Raw genomic sequence first — 19,350 nt, 5'->3', positions numbered from 1 at the left:
AAACACACTTGTGATTTGAAGCAATCCACAGATAAAAAGTTTAAAAAAGATCCTCCGTGGCAATGTCATGCTCTCTGGTGAAGTATTTTAATGATATTATTTAGACAGGAGTAATTATATAATTTTGGTGTAACATCAATTTACTTTAGGGCAATCCAGCATCCTAACAGTGCACTTTTCACCCAACAACTTTCCTTTACAATTTGCAAGGTGCTGAAACCAGAGATCTGTATATAATGATGAGATGTTCATGTCTCCGCCCTTAAAATGGGAGTCTTTGTTCCAATGGCGGGAAGGCAGGCGACAAGTTTAGCTCTGCATATTATTCCCATAGAAACTAATTGGGCTTATTCTGGACAGATTTTGGTGAGAGTGAGCCCTCTCGCTTCATCTGTGCTGAAACGATATCACCAGAGAAAGCACAAACACYAACAGACCCCACAGACCCCCAGGACAGCAACACAATTAGACACAACCAAATCATGAAAAAACAAAAAGATAATTACTTGACACATTGGAAAGAATAAAAAAAACTGAGCAAACTAGAACGCTATTTGGCCCTAAACAGAGAGTACACAGTGGCAGAATATCTGACCATTGTGACTGACCCAAACTTAAGGAAAGCTTTGACAATGTACAGACTCAGTGAGCATACCCTTGCTATTGAGAAAGACCTGGCTCTCAACAGAAAACAGGCTATGTGCACACAAAATGAGGTGGAAACTGAGCTGCACTTCCTAATCTCCTGCCAAATGTATGACCATATTAGAGACACATATTTCCCTCAGATTACAATGATCCACAAAGAATTCAAAAACAAACCCAATTTTAATAAACTCCCATATCTATTGMGTGAAATACCACAGTGCACTCACAGCAGCAAGATTTGTGACCTGTTGRTACTTCACTTGCTTTAGCAATGTTAACATGTTTCCCATGCCAATAAAGCCCTTGAAGTGAATAAAATTGAAAGCATCCGAACGAGAGAAAAACCGCCCTCTATATGTAGCCCATGTAGGCCTATCTGATGCTCTCTGYACAGAAATAGGATGACATGCCATACACTTTCGGTCCAGACAGAATCCGATACAAGGTCGAAACATACTGAGCAGTGTTGCCAACTTAGCGACTCCGTCGCTATATTTAGCGAGTATTCAGACCCCTCTAGCGACACATTTTCAAAAAAGCAACTAGCGACAAATCTAGCAACTTTTTCTGGTGTTATTGGAGACTTTTGGAGACTCTGACGTGAAAGCACATATCGTTCTTACTCTTCTCAACGAGCAGCGGGTGCTGCAGTGGGCCCCGCCCCCGCCCCGCCCGGCCCCCCCCCACCCACCCCGCCCCCGTCCCACCCCTCCCCACCCCCGTCCCAAAGCACTCACAGGCGGCCCAGTCCTCGTGCAGTAATCCCTCCCAGCTGCAGTCAGAGCAGGAGATGTTCACCCCTCCGAGTCCAGACTGCAAATGAATCGCGCATGCGGGAAGCCGCCGCTGGCTGATCCCGCCCTGGTTTAGGGCGGGAATATATATATAAAAAAAAGATATATATATATAATGAAAAAACTAAGTAACTCTGCCAGTGTCTCTTTTGGGTCACTTTTGCAGGTCCCAAGCCCAGATAAAGGAGGAGGGTTGGAATTGTGACATTAAAAAAAAAAAAGAATTGACAGAAGAAAGTTCATTTGTAGTTCAAAACATATTTAGGGTGTTTTTTACTCACTTTCTGTCTCTCCCACGACATTATTCCTCTCTTCTACAGCGTCCATCACAATTAAATGCACATGGCCAATTATGCACATTAGGCGATGACGTCATTTAGCGACTTCTKGCTACTTTTAGGACAGCCAATAGCTACTTTCCTTACTGAGGAGTTGGCAACACTGAAATACTGAGACAGAGGGTTGCTGTTTCGCTTGCTCTAACAGAGCCTAGTCTATTCCTTACGTCTTCTCTGAACGAAATGGGCCACTATTCTCATAATTGCTCTGATGACTTGGATACATTTTGGGATGAGTTGAGTAATACATGTGTGCCATGTCATCAACATAATCRGATCCGACCAGGTGAGCTCGACATGCTGCAAAGATAACTTGATTTAAAATAAAGATTTTGATGTTGCTACGTTTTGATGTTTTTCTGTGCACAGCGCGCACRTGTGGTCTACAAACAAATATTATTTTCGATCAGGGTACGAATTTAGTCCAAACTGTGGCAGGCATGACGATGGGGGAACAGCGGAAAGACCGTATCGACCGTGTGCCGCACAGACCTTCAATAACGGGAGCTCCGTGAAATGCCAAACCTGTTCTCCTTGCGCTCCAAATCAAAAGCTGTCCGAATGCAACGCAACGACAGACACGCAATGCTGCGTAGAGGGGTGAGCGCAAATTCTCTCTGGGATAGCTTCAAATCTTGATTGGAAAATAAAGGATGGCCATTTGTTTTCAATCTGGTGCTGAAACTATCTGTGCTTGGTTGTTTGAGTAAAATGTTTAACTGTAGACCCTATGTCTAGGAACCAGACACGGTGTTGGAATGGAGCCCTGAGTACCACGGTGAGTTTCACCTATGATGATGAAGCTGACGATGCTATTTAATTAAGAGCGTCTGTGTGGTAGACTTTGAAGACCACTCTCAAATTTATCATGGCTGTTATTAATCTGTGGACTCTAACTACATCAACAACAGTGCCCCAGGGAGGATATTTATTCACAAATGTTTTCAATTTTGGTCAATGTCTTCTCAATAGGGCAATGAGCAAACAAAACAAATGTATTACATTATGAATGACAAAATTAATATGTTGACTTCACATAAATTTCAGACTCAACGMGTGCAACGGTCAACAACGTTAAGGGTCCAAGTGTCAACATCAAATCCCACCACAGCCAAACACATTGATCCGACATTACATCAGACTGCGTGTAAGTTCCAACCCAACCCCCAAATATGAGCCATTTTAGAAGTCATTTAAAAGGTACTGAGTTTGATAATACCAGATAATACCACCATTCAAAAATATGACTAAACTGTTTTGTTAGGATACTGCTGAACATGTCTAACTGCTCATTGTCACACTCCTCTGTGGTCTTTCAGGGATAGTGCTTACTGTCATCTTGGTTTTCTCTGTACTTGCATTTCTCTTATTCATCTATATTAAGACGAGAAGGAGAAGATCAAGAGCTTTTTGCTTCAGAGGTGAGCAGGATGATAAGCATTAGGGAGAYTAAAAAATGTCAAACTGTCAATGTATAACACAGACCAACTGGTTTCACATGTTTGCTTAAAACCGCTTTAACTCTTCCACTTACCTTAGTCTGTGTAAAAAGCACTTTTTTCCTGTCCTATGTTTGAATGGTTGTGGTTTGACACAGATAAGGAGAATACCCACCAACGGTCACAGAGCAGTAAGACAACAGCAGCTGTCAATGAAGAGATTGCTCTGTTACAGTCAGAGACCAGGAGCCTAGAGGACATTTTGAGTGAGTTATCAAGTGCTATTACTAATAGAGCTACTACCAGMCTGTTATTCAGTGGTATTACTAGTACCTCTACATCACTACTCTTCCATAAGTTGCTAAAAGGCTCTTGATGTTTTAGCGCGCCACTTGAATTTCAGCACAAATCTCCCATGACATGTGGCTGGTTCAACGAAATGGGTCCCTTTTGTGTCTTTCATATTTTAATTAGAAATTGTGCCCCATATTTAATTTTAAAAGCCTGTTACATTAAATGAAGTGCCCTTTAATGTAGACCACATGGATAATTCAATGAAGACTGAAAAGACGTTAAACTGTTCCTTTTAAAATAATTGTTTCAAAAGAAACATTAAACATCTAATAGTCAAATCATAGTGTAAAAGCAGGTGAGCTGGTMCTACTCTTTTTGTACATTTTCTGGTGTTTTGAGGTTGAAAACTGAGTGGGTTGAGCAGAACACGTCAACCCTGTTACCCAACTATTTACATTGTGAAGCTTGCATTCAATTGCCCCTCCCTGTTACACAAAAGCTTCCATTCCCCGTCAAAAGGGGATTTATGGCTAATTTAAGATGAAATTGTCAACCCTGTTACTTTATTAGTCACTTAATATAGTAGTTATTTTATTTCACCTCTTGATATGGGGAAATCATGTTTTTTATTAAGTTGACCGTGTGCTCTTCATGACAGAATGTTAAAATGAGGTGAAATCAGGTTTTTCTCCACCCAAAAGGGACTCATTTTGTGGAACGACCCATTAATACTTGATTTACGTATTTGGCTCTGGATTGACACACGTCAGCATTACAGGCATGTCACTCACCCTTAGTGATATGTCCCCTCGTCTCACCAGGTCCTGACCTCCAGTCGGCGCCACTGCAGACGGTTCTGGACAACCTGGATGTTCTAGAGGAGCTTGTGATCCTGCTGGACCCGGAGAGCCCTGGGGTGAAGAACACCAGCCACCTAGCATCTCGCTGCTCCTTCCCCGCCACCTGGATTACCTACACCTACTCCCTGAGGGAGAGCAAGAGCCCCCTGAGGGCCGTGCTGGAGGGGGTCACCACCAAGCACCCAGAGTGGACTGTAGGACACCTGGCCAGGCTGCTGAGGGAGATGGACCGGAACGACGCAGTGGCGGTGCTCACCAAGCTCAGCTTGCTTAAGGTGTTCTAGTCTGGGTGTGTTCTGTGTTGGGTCCGGAAGAGATGGCTCCATCCAGATACAACCGCGAGTCTCTACCCCCTGCCAAGGCACTGAGATATAACAGGAGGGCCAGTAGGTGGCATGCTTTTCTTGGGGACCCCAAAGCCCCAAGGCAGTGATTGGGAGCACTGTTATTTTGCATTAGGGTTCAAGTAAGATATTTAACTGCGATAACATGGCACTTATAACTTAATGCAGGGATGTTAACCCCGGTGTACTGAAAAAGAAGAGCTGCACACTCTAGGAGCTCAGATGCAATAATATACTAACCTAATAACCAACGTTTTGACAGACAACCTGTCTTCATCAGGGTATAATGACAAACACTGTGGGGTGACTAGTTTATATTGTCGAAGGACACACACAAGTGTCTCTAATCATGACCGGGTGTGGCTTGATATCATTTGTTTATTTTCAGATATAAATAGAACATACAAAAAACATGAATGGATAGCATACAATCATAGATAACATTTTGCTACATAGGCCTACAAACATTTATAATGAACAGCAAGATCAAGGTAATGGCTTCAAATTGTCGAGGTCACCCCCTCCTAGGGAGGGTGACGTGTTTGATGCCGATATAACGTAGGTACGAAATCGAGTGTTCATTTTTACCACAAGGACAAGTTCTAAGATAAATAACTGTCTTAGGGAAGCACGTGATAACACCTTTGTTTGGGAGTGTTTAAAGGATCTACATTTGTAAGTGACATTGTATTGAGCGTAGCTGTTACACTTGTAGTTTCCATCCGGTAGAGGTGCAAATAGACATTGTGCAGGAGTATTTTGGGGTGGTAAATCAGTTTACCAATTGATCAGAGATTTCTGCCCCGTGAAAATACGACCAAGGGAGGGTCCGAAAACACATTACCGATAGTGTCAGCGGACRGTAGAATGTGGCAATGTTTGTGAACGATTCCCTTAATTTGTTCAGAGCACTTTAAATGAGGGGTAGTGAGGATGCAAGAATGCTGCTTTTTGCAAGACTGTCCTTGAAAGAGATTAAGGGACATTTTAATGTTTGTGCCATTCTTATCTAATTTCTGTGTTCTTGCAAGTGGCTGACTGTACAAATCACACCTATGAGTAGCTGAAATTTGGCAGTAGGCCCAGACCGTGTTTTGAGAATAAACGAAAGATCTCAGATTCAAGGTATCAGCTTAGAGAAAGAAGTCTCGTGAGGTGTTGGTCTGTCACGTTATGAAACAGTATTGGTCGGTCACATGGATGAAACAAAACGGTAATGATTAATGAATTATGCCAAATCATGCAAATATAACTTGTCTGTGTATAGCCGTATATAAGACAACGGTTGGGACTGCCCCGGCAGAGTTTTCTGACAGACATGTGTACTATAGTGCATTGAGTTGGTTGGAACCTCTCCAGCACGCTGACAAATAAACAATTATTCATATAAGATTGAGTGTCCCTGTGTAAGAATTGGTTATGGATTTTTGTACCCCCCTCTCCTTGAATTTTCTTTGCATCTCAGCCATATTTCTGTCAATCTGATTGTTTTTGATTRGACAGAATTGGCTGTAGGGCAAACTGTATTCCATGGGAAGCGGGGGTGACAGCTATCAAGCCCTCAAACTGTTACGATCAATAGGTTTACTGTAAAGATCAGTATATAGAAAATTATCCTCACACAAAATCAGAAGATCAAGGAAACTGATTTGATATGTGTCAGATGGCACAGTAAATCTCAGGCACTCAGAACAAGTGTTAAGTTCCCAACCTGGCCCTCACAATCATTATCATCTTATGTCAAACGTAATATCGCTGTATTTATACATGYCATGTTATATAAATGTCATATAAGCATTTGTTTAATTCAATTTTCAAATGATCAAGTCTGATTTGTTCAAACATCTTAACATCTTTATTAAGCAAACAACATTATAAATAAAAAAAGTGCATAGAAAAATTAAACGGGTTTAGAAATATGTATACAATTATTTACAAACTCAGGGCTTATTTGTACAAGGTAACAAAGACAAGTTCACACATATTTTCATGTCTTTAACACTTTGTTATACTTTAAAATAACCCTACCATATAGAACATACAGCTTTCTGAACCATTTCTGGGAGAGATCGTCATGGTAACTTCAGGTTTCCAACTAGTGCTTTGCATGCTTCATCGAACACACAGGCCAGCTCTGCAGGACATTAAAACCAAGTTACTCTTATTATATTGTCATCATCCTCTTTTTTGCATTAGTATTCTTTCTGTCAGAACAACTGAGGTAGAATCCTGGCAAGAGGTTGGGGAGTGGKGTGGGTATAGAGAAACCTGCTCTGAGCGGGGTTTTCAGCGGAAAAGGAAGCAAGGTTAAGGATAGCCGTATCCCTGAAACAGATGCATCCTGTTATTGTCAAACTAAGGGTGTTAGATGATTGACACATGGGAATACAGGCTCAATCTCACTGATTGGTCACGCAGGCTGGTGGGCTTAAGCTCTTCCTAACTGGTTATTACATTTCAAAAGGACAGTGCTCATTTCCTTTAGATTATTATCTCTATCTTGAAGGGTTCTCTGTAGCACGCAGATGGGAAGAACAGCGTGGACTCAAATGCTTGATATTCTCCTGTTATATGGCCTGCCGATACTAAGGCCTGCTGTACTTTCTCCATGAAAATTCTACCAGAACAAAGAAATACAATCAAAAACAAATAAAAAATACCTGCTTTAGGACAATGTCTTGTGTAAAGGCTGAAATGTAATACACAACTGTCCCCAAACATCCAGGTTCAAATAAGAGAAAGAAGTAACAAAGTAAACAAAAAGAGGAAAGGAGGGGAGGAAGATTTCCCACTAGACCACCATTTATACAGCTAGTTTCACCAGTCCAAAATCTGAACAGAAACATGAATAAATACAACTATTCTAGAGCTCAAGCAATCTCTTATTGTAAAGATGTGAACAACAGGGTGTACATTTCATGTTCTAATATGTCTGAATGAACTGACTGACAGCCTTTTCTAAAGTTGTACGACAGCAAACGTTAAGGTGCTGAGTACAGTACTAACGCTATGCTTGAGATCTCCAGTGCACAGGGGTGCTGTCAGTCCACACAGTCGGGTATATATAGAGTTTATAACACATCTCTTAGTGGTCTAACACAGTGTTCCACCCTTTGTGGATTGCAGAGAATGTCAGAGAGAAGTCTGTACTTTGTTGAGAAATATGGAGTCTGGATTTTGTTAGTTCACTAAAGATGTGCAACTGGAGCGCAGCAAAGCAGTAGGCCTAATATTATTGCAAAAGGTAATCAGCATTTGCCATGATAGTAATAAAATATATTTTTAAATAAAAAAAGACGCACTGAGGTTTCCAGCTAAACTCGTCAKTCTTGGATTGGGTAGTGTTTGCTACATACAAAAACATTGAAGGGAAAGTTCTTAAAGATATGATTTAGCTGCAGCAAACTCTTTAAGGGTGACACTAACCGTTATCTAACRGTTTAACTGAACATAATGGAGGTCCCATCCCCGGTCTGTGTGAGAGGGGAGTGGAGAATGGATAGAAAAATAGGTATTATTTGCAGGGTCTCTGACCGTGGAGCCACAAAGCCTATGGCCCATCATATCTAGCACCATGGTTCTCTGAAGTCAACGGAAAGCAAATATGTACAACCTGACGCATGATGAGCTCTGTGAAAAATAATTTCAAATAAATAAAACAATGATTCATAAATCAAGTAAAGATAGAGATATGGCTAAGGGACCAACATGATTATGGGTGTCAAAATTAAAAAATCTCCCCCTGCCCCCCCAACAAAAAAAGATGAGGAATCTCTCCAAGTCTAGCTTTTCTGGTCCACCCTTATTTCAACAGAAAGTGCTTGACGTTATGGCGTCAAGGAAAATACCTTCATGCAACATAGAACCAGCATAACCACAACAGACGTCTGCAGCGTTCAGTATCCTGTTCTCAAGAAACAACCCACGCTATAACGGTAGCTACTTCCACCCTCTCCTGTGGTGAACTTGTCCAACCTCTGGCAGGTGCATATCGGTTAGGAGCCAAAGTGGGCTTATGGATACATGTCCCTGTGTGGCCTATTCTCTCTTGCTCCCCCATCTCCTGGCCCTGGTTCCTCTCCCAGTCTTTTCGTAGTGGCTCATCCTTTCCTGTATTTTCTCCTCCCCCACCTCCCAACCCAGTAAAACCTTAATTTAAGGCTTTTAACCTCTTCATCTGTTGCCTCTGCTCTCATCCCCTTTCCTTGTGCCTTGTTCCCTCTGCAGAGACTGTGGCAGTACCAAGTCCTCCTCCTGCCCCTAGTTGAGGAAGCGTCTACATTTCCGGGCCCCGCAGTTGCAGTTGAGCTTGCTTGCTGGGTCTTCGATGGGGAACTTGTAGTCGTAGGTGAGCTCCTCGCCCCGGTAGATCTTGCGCAGGGCGAAGATGACGATGTGCTTCTGGCCCTCCACGTTGATGACGCGCGAGTAGCAGTTGGGCTCGCATGAGTGGTTTATGAAGCGCGCCGCATTGCCGTGCATGGTGGCGTCCACCACGTCAAAGTCATCGATACGGAACATGTAGCAGCCGATACCCTGTGGAGGAAGGAGGGAAAAGAGACAGGGGACTTAGTTTTAGTTTAAGGAACATGTATTATGTTGGTATCAATAACATGTATTTATTCAAGCCCACAATTAGTGGACTTAAAACAAATCCACCAAATAAGGTCTCGTTGGGATGAACCATAGGATTTATGTCGTCTCCGCAAACACACTCTGGACTGATTGATCTCACCTTGCCATCGTAGTACTTCTCCCGCTTGTCTGTCAGCACTGAGCGAATGACGATGCCGGCATACTCAATGACCATCTCCTGAGCATCGATGTTCCTCTTGCAGAACAGACCTCGGCCGTGGATAGCAGACCTACACCAGAGAGATGTCAGAAGAGGTTCAAGTATGAACAACAGTTCCCATAGCTAATCTCCTTGGCTATTAAAAAGGATGCAATGGATCACATTATTTTTATTTTCTGATCCTGAGTCAATGGAAATTCATGTTACTTATTTTGCAGCAGAATAACAGAATAGCAGAAAAGGGAGGGGCAGGAAATATAAACCATGCCTCAGTCTCTAGTTTGCTGTGATAGCTGTAGAGCAGTGGTTCCCAAACTTTCTATAGTCCCGTACCCCTCGAAACATTCAACATCCAGCTGCGTACCCCCTCTAGCATCAGGGTCAGCGCACTCTCAGATGTTGTTTTTTGCAATCATGGTAAGCCTGCCACACACAAACACACTATACAATATACTTCTTTAACATAAGAATGAGTGTGAGTTTGTCACAACCCGGCTCGCGGGAAGTGACAAAGAGCTCTTATAGGACCCATGGCACAAATAATAATCAATAATTTCTCTATTTAACCATCTTACATATAAAACCTTATTTGTTCATCGAAAATTGTGAATACCACACCACAGGTTAATGAGAAGGGTGTGCTTGAAAGGATGCACATTACTCTGCAATGTTGGGTTGTATTGGAGAGTCTGTCTTAAATCATTTCCCACACAGTCTCTGCCTGTATTTCGTTTTCATGCTAGTGAGGGCTGAGAATCCACTCTCACATAGGTACATGGTTGCAAAGGGCATCAGTGTCTTAACAGCGTGGTTTGCCAAGGCAGGATACTCTGAGCGCAGCCCAATCCAGAAATCTGGCAGTGGCTTCTGATTAAATTCAATTTACACAGAACCGCTTGTTGCAATTTCGATTTCTCTTGTTCAGATATCAGTAAGTGGACTGGAGGCAGGGCATGAAAGTGATAACAAATCCAGTTATTTGTGTCATCCGTTTCGGGAAAGTACTTGAGTAATTGCACACCCAACTCACTCAGGTGCTTCGCTATTTCACATTTGGCATTGTCCGTAAGCTTGAGTTCTTTCGCACACAAAAAAATCATACAATGATGGAAAGACCTGTGTGTTGTCCTCGTTAAATGCAGACAGAGAAGAGCTCCAACTTCTTAATCATAGCCTCAATTTTGTCCCGCACATTGAATATAGTTGCAGAGTCCCTGTAATCCTAGATTCAGATCATTCAGGAGAGAAAAAAACATTACCCGGATAGGCCAGTCGTGTGCGAAACTCGTTATCATCATGCAAGCGGTCAGACAAGTGAAAATTATGGTCAGTAAAGAAAACATTAAGCTCGTGTCAATACTTTACCCCTTGATAACCAGCATACTTCTGCATGTTGTAAAAGCGTTACTTGGTCGCTGCCCATATAATTGCATACTGCAGAAAATACACGAGAATTCAGGGGCCTTGCTTTAACTTCTTTGGGATAGGGGGCAGTATTTTCACGTCAGGATGAAAAGTGTGCCCAAAGTAAACTGCCTGTCACTCAGGCCCAGAAGCTAGGATGTGGATTTAGATAGAAAACACTAAAGTTTCTAAAACTGTTAAAATTAGGTCTGTGAGTATAACAGAACTAATATGGCAGGCGAAACCCCGAGGACAAACCACCCCCCCCAAAAAAAAAATTCAGRTTACCACTGTTTTCAATGGCTAGTACTATAATTATAAGCCCAAGTCCTCCCAAATTGCAGTTCCTAGGGCTTCCACTAGATGTCAACAGTCTTTAGAAAGAGTTTCAGGCTAGTTTTTGGAAAAATGACCCAGAAATTGTAGTTTTTCTAGGTGGCTCCCATTTTGGCTGTAGTGTTTCCAAGCGCGTGGAGGAAAGCGCGTTCTTTCTTATTTATCTCCGGTAATGAACATACTATTCTCCATCTTAAATTGTATCGTTTATTTGTGTATTAGGATACCTAAGGTTTGATTATAAACATTGTTTGGAAAAGTTTATTAGTAACGTTTGGGATTAATTTTGTATGCATTTTGATGGAGGGAAACTGGATGGATTATTGACTGAAGCGCGCCAGCTAAACTGAGTTTTTATGGATATAAAGGACATTATCGAACTAAATGGCCATTTGTGATCTTTTGGAGTGCCAACAGAAGATCAAAGGTAAGGCATTTTTTATATCGCTATTTCTGACTTTCGTGTCGCACCTGCCTGGTTGAAATGTTTTTCATGTGTTGGTATGCGGGGCGGTGTCCTCAGATAATCACATGGTTTGCTTTCGCCATAAAGCCTTTTTGAAATCTGACACGGCGGCTGTATTAACAACAAGTTAAGCTTTATTTTGATGTATTACACTTGTATTTTCATGAATATTAAATATTTATAGTAATTTAATTTGAATTTGGCACCCTGCAATTTCACCGGATGTTGTCGAGGTGTCCCACTAGCAGCATGCCTTTCCCAAATTAACAAAGTTAACCATTTTCACTGTAGTGTCCAAAACATCTTCAAGCTGTCAGGCATTCCCTTGGCAGCAAGAGCCTCTCGGTGGATGCTGCAGTGAGCAACTGCTTGCATGCGTTATCACTCCACTGTGTCTCCCTGTCATGGCAGCAGCTACCAACATYAGCAGCAGCTACCAACATGAGCAGCAGCTACCAACATGAGCAGCAGCTACGTTTGGCTACATATGGACCGTTAGTGGAATTCCCGTGAGAGAGTAACGGTTAATGTGATTGGATGTTAATTATTTCACTAGGCTACCTATATTTGACATTGTGTTGTTATTTTACTGAACACTAGATGGCTTAATTTTATTTTTGGCAGTGAAACGAGGCTACTCAGGCGAGAAAAAAACCTCACCCAAATATACGTTTGAAAATATAAATGGACTGTTTGAAAATGTGGGGGGGGGGGGAAAGTGAACCACATTTTTATTTGGCGTACCCCCGACGGCATTGCGCGTACGCCCGTACCCCAGATTGGGAATACCTGCTGTAGAGAACCACAGTGACTGCTTCCTGTCCAGACAGACCGCAAATGACCTATGGTGGGGTCAGTTTGCACCCCACTGAGAAACGCATGAGCTCTTTAGCCCAGAATCATGATCATAGTCACAGGCTTTGTCCATAGTATTGGCTTTGACCAGGACTAGTTGTGTGCTGACCTGTACACGCCTACAGCCTCCTTTGATGTCCTCTCCAGATGTCTGAAGCGCATGGCCATGGGGAGCTCCAAGCTAGTGGCACGTCTAGGAGAAAAGGGATAAGCAGAGAAGATGATGATGTGCTTCTGACCTTTCACGTTGAACTTTGAGAAAAGAGTCACTAGAGACTCTAAGACACAAGAGGGTAGAACACATTTTTAACGTTGCTTGTTTGGGGGAAGTAGTTGCAGAAATGACGGAATGGTTTAGTCCAACCACAAAGATCACTTTAGGGGAGTTACAAATACAGGAATAGACAACATTTCAATAGTGAATTAGTCACAGCTATAAAAACGATTATGTAAACCTGTAGTTGTACAGCTGGCTCCTTTGTTACTCATCAGGCTGAACGAATACATTGATATGTCTACCAACTTATAAATGGATCATTTGTTGATGTGAAAGTTGTTTTTCAAAGGAACAACATTTGCGGCCATGTACAACACGTTCTAAGAATGTTCTGCTAGACAAGATCTTTCATGGACTAGCTACTGCAGTATTTAAGCCAAAGTTTCCTTTTTTAAGATATTAGCTAGCTTCCTTTGCGATGGCCAGCATACAATAACTCTGTAATCTGACCTTGTGGATTTGAGTGGGACTTCATCCTCCTCCTCATCGTAGGGGTTGATGTCAGGGAGCTGGCGGTGCTGGGAAGCCAGGAAGTTGAACATGTCGAAGGTGGACTTCCTGTAAGAGAAGACAGGAACAAGGTGTTACGTTAAATTTTACAGTATGCAGACTTTCTTTATCATAGTTATTTTTTGCCCAGCACTGGTGTAGAATTTGGGATGTGTACATCACCCACACACTCTTCATATGTTAATGAAAGGAGCAGCATAGACGTCATACAGGTCTTATTTCCAGCTTACTCAGACTGTGGAGTTGGAGATGACACTCGCATTGAAACACAACAACCACAGACATCCTTTGTTCCTCTAAACCTGACAGCTGTCTACATTCAAAACAGACATTTCACCAATACTCCACACAGACACTAGTTTCCACTTTGAAGTTGAAAACCACCTACAGAGGGGAAAACCCAGATTTTTTAAACATATGCTAGACTTTAGTGCTATGGGTTGACCAACTGCAAGGTGAGGACAAAATAATACCGGTTCRCACCATTACACTTGTGGTGATTAACAATTCTCAGAAATTTCCAAATGAATACATTTGTATTTATTAAACTTCTTCCAAACTATGACTCATGGTTAGGGTTGTACATTTTGGTGAATATTCAGAGGTGGAAACTTTCCGTGGGAATTAACGGAAATACACTACTGTTCAAAAGTTTGGGTTCACTTAGAAATGTCCTCGTTTTTGAAAGAAAAGTAAATTTTCTGTTGATTAAAATAACATAAAATTGATTAGAAATACAGTGTAGACATAGTCATTTACAACATTAACAATCGTAGGTGGAAACGGCAGATTTTTTATGGAATATCTACATCGGCGTACAGAGTCCCATTATCAGCAACCATCACTCCTGTGTTCCAATGGCACGTTGTGTTAGCTAATCCAAGTTTATCATTTTAAAAGGCTAATTGATCATTAGAAAACCCTTTTGCAATTATGTTAGCACAGCTGAGAACTGTTGTTCTGATTAAAGAAGCAATAAAACTGTCCTTCTTTAGACTAGTTAAGTATCTGGAGCATCAAATCAAATCAAATTTGATTGATTGGGGTTCGATTACAGGCTCAAAATGTCCAGAAACAAAGAACTTTCTTCTGAAACTCGTCAGTCTATTCTTGTTCTGAGAAATTATTGCTATTCCATGCGAGAAATTGCCAAGAAACTGTAGATCTGGTACAACGCTGTGTACTACTCCCTTCACAGAACAGCGCAAACTGGCTCTAACCAGAAAAGAAAGAGGAGTGGGAGACCCCGGTGCACAACTGAGCAAGAGGACAAGTACATTAGTGTCTCTCTAGTTTGAGAAACAGACGCCTCACAAGTCCTCAACAGGCAGCTTCAATAAATAGTACCCGAAAAACACCAGTCTCAACGTCAGCAGTGAAGAGGCGACTCCGGGATGCTGGCCTTCTAGGCAGAGGACCTCTTGCTCAGTTGTGCACCGGGGCCTCCCACTCTTTCTATTCAACAGTCATTGACAACATTAACAATGTATTCCTGATCAATTTGATGTTATTTTTAAATGGACAATTTTTTGGGGCTTTTCTTTCAAAAACAAGGACATTTCTAAGTGACCCCAAACTTTTGAACAGTAGTGTACATGCAAATTAATATTAATACCATCCTGATGTCCTAGCCGTGTCTGAATCCTGGCTTAGGAAGGCCACCCAAAAATTCTGAAATTTCATCCCCAACATTTTCCGCCAAGATAGAACTGCCAAAGGGTGTGGAGTTGCAATCCCCTGTCTGCAGAGTTCTGTCATGCTATCCAGGTCTGTGCCCAAACAGTTCGAGCTTCTACTTGTAAAAATCCACCTTTCTAGAAATAAGTCTCTGACTGTTGCCGCTTGTTATAGACCCCCCTCAGCCCCCAGCTGTGCCCTGGACAACATATGTGAATTAATTGCCCCCCATTTATCTTCAGAGTTCGTAATGTTAGGTGACCTAAACTGGGATATGCTTAACACCCCGGCAGTCCTACAATCTAAGCTAGATGCCCTCAATCTCACACAAATTATCAAGGCACCTACCAGGTACAACCCTAAATCTGTAAACACGGGCACCCTCATACATATATTCCTGAACAACCTGCCCTCTAAATACACCTCTGCTGTCTTCAACCTGGATCTCAATGATCACTGCCTCATTGCCTGCGTCCGTAATGGGTCCGCCACCCCTCATCACTGTCAAACGCTCCCTAAAACATTTCAGTGAGCAGGCCTTTCTAATAGACCTGGCCCGGGTATCCTGGAAGGATATTGACCTCATTTCGTCAGTAGAGGATGCCTGGTTATTCATTAAAAAGTGCTTTCCTCACCATTTTAAATAAGCATGCCCCATTCAAAAAATGTTGAAATAAGAACAGATATAGACCTTGGTTCACTCCAAACTTGAATGCCCTTGACCTGCACAAAAACATCCTGTGGCGTACTGCATTAGCATCAAATAGCCCCTGTGATATGCAACTTTTCATGGAAGTTAGGAATCAATATACACAGGCAATTAGGAAAGCAAAGGATAGCTTTCTCAAACAGAAATTTGCATCCTGTAACACAAACTCCAAAAAGTTCTGGAACACTAAAGTCCATGGAGAATAAGAGCACCTCCTCCCAGCTGCCCACTGCACTGAGGCTAGGAAACACTGTCACCACCGATAAATCTACGATAATCTAGAATTTCAATAAGCATTTTTCTACGGCTGGCCATGCTTTCCACCTGGCAACTCCTACCCCGGTCAACAGCTCTGCACCCCCCACAGCAACGTGCCCAAGCCTTCCCCATTTCTCCTTCACCCAAATCCAGATAGCTGACGTTCTGAAAGCACTGCAAAATTTGGATCCCTACAGATCAGCTGGGCTAGACAATCTGGACCCTCTCTTTCTAATACTATCCGCCGCAATTGTTGCAACCCCTATTACACCTCTCTTTCGTATCGTCTGAGATCCCTAAAGATTGAAAGCTGCCGCGGTCATTCCCCTCTTCAAAGGGGGAGACACTGTAGACCGGCCAGCAGCATACCACCCTGCATACCACTGCTGGCTTGCTTCTGAAGCTAAGCAGGGTTGGTCCTGGTCAGTCCCTGGATGGGAGACCAGGTGCTGCTGGAAGTGGTGTTGGAGGGCCAGTAGGAGGCACTCTTTCCTCTGGTCTAAACAAAGATCCCAATGCCCCAGGGCAGTGATTGGGGACACTGCTCTGTGTAGGGTGCCGTCTTTCGGATGGGACGTTAAACGGGTGTCCTGACTCTCTGATGCTCATGAAAAGTCCATGCACTTATTGTAAGAGTAGGGGTGTTAACCCCGGTGTCCTGCTAAATTCCCAATCGGCCCTCAACCATCACGGTCACCTAAAATCCCCAGTTTACAATTGGCTCATTCATCCCCCTCCTCTCCCCTGTAACTATTCCCCAGGTCGTTGCTGCAAATGAGAACGTGTTCTCAGTCAACTTACCTGGTAAAATAACGGTAAAATAAAAAAATAAAAAGACCCAAATACAAACTGTTACAGGCCTATATCTATCTTACCCTGCCTTTCTAAAGTCTTCAAAAGCCAAGTTAACAAACAGATCACCGACCATTTTGAATCCCACCGTACCTTCTCCGCTACGGAATCTGGTTTCCGAGCTGGTCATGGGGCACCTAAACAACGCTCAAGGTCCTAAACGATATCATACCGCCATCGATAAAAGACAATACTGTGCAGCCTTCTTCATTGACCTGGCCAAGGCTTTCGACTCTGTCAATCACCACATTCTGTCAATCACCACATCTTATTGCAGACTCAATAGCCTTGGCTTCTCAAATGACTGCCTTGCCTGGTTCACAAACTACTTCTCAGATTGAGTTCAGTGTGTCAAATCAGAGGGCCTGTTGTCCAGACCTCAGGCAGTCTCAATGGGGTGCCACAGGGATCAACCGGCCGACTCTTTTCTCTGTATACATCAATGATGTCGCTCTTGTTGCTGGTGATTCTCTGATCCACCTCTACGCAGACGACACCATTCTGTATACATCTGGCCCTTCTTTGGGCACTGTGTTAACAAACCTCCAGACGAGCTTCAATGTCATACAACACTCCTTCCGTGGCCCCCAACTGCTCTTAAATGCAAGTAAAACTAAATGCATGCTCTTCAACCGATCGCTGCCCGCACCCGCCTGCCCGTCTAGCATCACTACTCTGGACAGTTCTGACTTAGAATATGTGGACAACTACAAATACCTAGGTGACTAGTTAGACTGTAAACTGTCCTTCCAGACTAACATTAAGCATCTCCAATCCAAAATTAAATCTAGAATCGGCTTCCTATTTCGCAACAAAGCATCCTTCACGCATGGTGCCAAACATACCCTCGTACACTGACAATCCTACCGGTCCTCAACTTCTGCGATGTCATACAGAAAATAGCCTCCAACATTCTACTCAGCAAATTGGATGTAGTCTAGCACAGTGCCATCCGTTTTGTCACCAAAGCCCCATATATCACCCACCACTGTGATCTGTATGCTCTCGTCGGCTGGCCCTCGCTTCATATTCGTCGCCAAACCCACAGGCTCCAGGTCATCTATAAGTCTTTGCAAGGTAAAGCCCCGCCTTATCTTAGCTCACTGGTCACCATAGCAGCACCCACCCGTAGCACGCGCTCCAGCAGGTATATTTCACTGGTCATCCCCAAAGCCAACACCTACTTTGGCAGCCTTTCCTTCCAGTTCTCTGCTGCCAATGACTGGAACGAATTGCGAAAATCACTGAAGCTGGAGACTCATATCTCCCTCACTAACTTTAAGCACCAGCTGTCAGAGCAGCTTACAGATCATTGCACCTGTACACAGCCCATCTGTAAATAGCCCACCCAACTACCTCATCACCATATTGTTATTTCTTTTTTTGCTCCTTTGCACCCCAATATCTCTGCACATATATCACTCCAGTGTTAATGCTAAATTGTAATTATTATTTCGCCACTATGACCTATTTATTGCCCTACCTCACTAATCTTACTACATTTGCACACACTGTATATATACTTTTCTATTGTGTTATTGACAGTAGGTTTGTTTATCCCATGTGTAGTTTGTGTCGCACTGCTTTGCATTTATCTTGGCCAGGTCGCAGATGTAAATGAGAACTTGTTCTCAACTGGCCTACTTGGTTAAATAAAGGTGAAATATATATATATTTTAAAGGTAGTTGTTTTTTGCATACATCATCCAGGAGGATCCTCTTGATGGGGCTGTCCATATCGGCAGACTGTGATATGACCATTTCTTGGAGACTCCTTCCCCTCCAGGAGACTGTCAAATATGATGACAACACCATCCCAACGGGTGTTGCTGGGCAGCTTCAATGTGGTACTCTTATTCTTCTCACTTTGCTTGGTGAGGTAGATTGCTGCTATAACTTGATGACCCTTCACATACCTAACCATTTCCTTGGCTCTCTTGTAAAGTGTATCCATTGTTTTCAGTGCCATGATGTCCTTGAGGAGCATATTCAAAGCATGAGCAGCACAGCCTATGGGTGTGATGTGAGGGTAGGACCACTTTAGAACAAGCAGCCTTCATGTTCGCAGCATTGTCTGTCACCAGTGCAAAAACATTCTGTGGTCCAAGGTCATTGATGACTGCCTTCAGCTCATCTGCAATGTAGAGACCGGTGTGTCTGTGCTCTTGTAGAATACTGGTTGAGGGGTGGAGATGTAGTTAATTATTCCTTGCCCACGAACATTCGACCACCCATCAGAGATGATTGCAATACAGTCTGCTTTCTCTATAATTTGCTTGACATTCACTTGAACTCTGTTGAACTCCGCATCCAGCAAATGAGTAGATAAAGCATATCTGGTTGCAGGGGTGTATGCTGGGCGAAGAACATTCAGAAATCTCTTCCAATACACATTGCCTGTGAGCATCAGAGGTGAACCAGTTGCATACATTCATCAGCATTTCTCTGACTACGTTCCTCCATTGAGTCAAAAAAACATCTGATTCCAGGAGGA

General features: G+C 42.8%; 2 protein-coding genes across 2 annotated transcripts in view; one reads left to right on the top strand and one right to left on the bottom strand.

The window, feature by feature from the left end:
- The first annotated feature begins 1,883 nt into the window (after positions 1-1,883).
- Positions 1,884-6,107, top strand: igflr1 (IGF-like family receptor 1). The gene is made up of 7 exons (XM_023980350.2): positions 1,884-2,066; positions 2,191-2,380; positions 2,519-2,558; positions 2,828-2,927; positions 3,100-3,201; positions 3,378-3,485; positions 4,335-6,107. The coding sequence occupies exons 1-7, from the start codon at positions 1,964-1,966 to the stop codon at positions 4,655-4,657; spliced, it is 966 nt and encodes a 321-aa protein (XP_023836118.1). The 5' UTR covers positions 1,884-1,963; the 3' UTR covers positions 4,658-6,107.
- Positions 6,108-6,549: 442 nt separating this feature from the next.
- LOC111958933 (histone-lysine N-methyltransferase 2B) overlaps positions 6,550-19,350 on the bottom strand; it is a 76,077-nt gene continuing 63,276 nt past the window's right edge. The window contains exons 33-36 of the mRNA XM_070437496.1: positions 13,301-13,408; positions 12,683-12,766; positions 9,453-9,582; positions 6,550-9,253 (exon numbers count right to left, since the gene is read on the bottom strand). Coding sequence (XP_070293597.1) covers positions 8,978-9,253; positions 9,453-9,582; positions 12,683-12,766; positions 13,301-13,408 — 598 coding nt within the window. The 3' untranslated portion in view covers positions 6,550-8,977. The remainder of the gene's footprint in view (positions 9,254-9,452; positions 9,583-12,682; positions 12,767-13,300; positions 13,409-19,350) is intronic.

Source organism: Salvelinus sp. IW2-2015, linkage group LG35, assembly GCF_002910315.2.
Source record: "Salvelinus sp. IW2-2015 linkage group LG35, ASM291031v2, whole genome shotgun sequence".
NCBI classification, from domain to species: Eukaryota; Metazoa; Chordata; class Actinopteri; order Salmoniformes; family Salmonidae; genus Salvelinus; species Salvelinus sp. IW2-2015.
The sequence above is the reverse complement of the archived record's forward strand: the minus strand, read 5'-3'. Positions and strand labels throughout refer to the sequence as shown.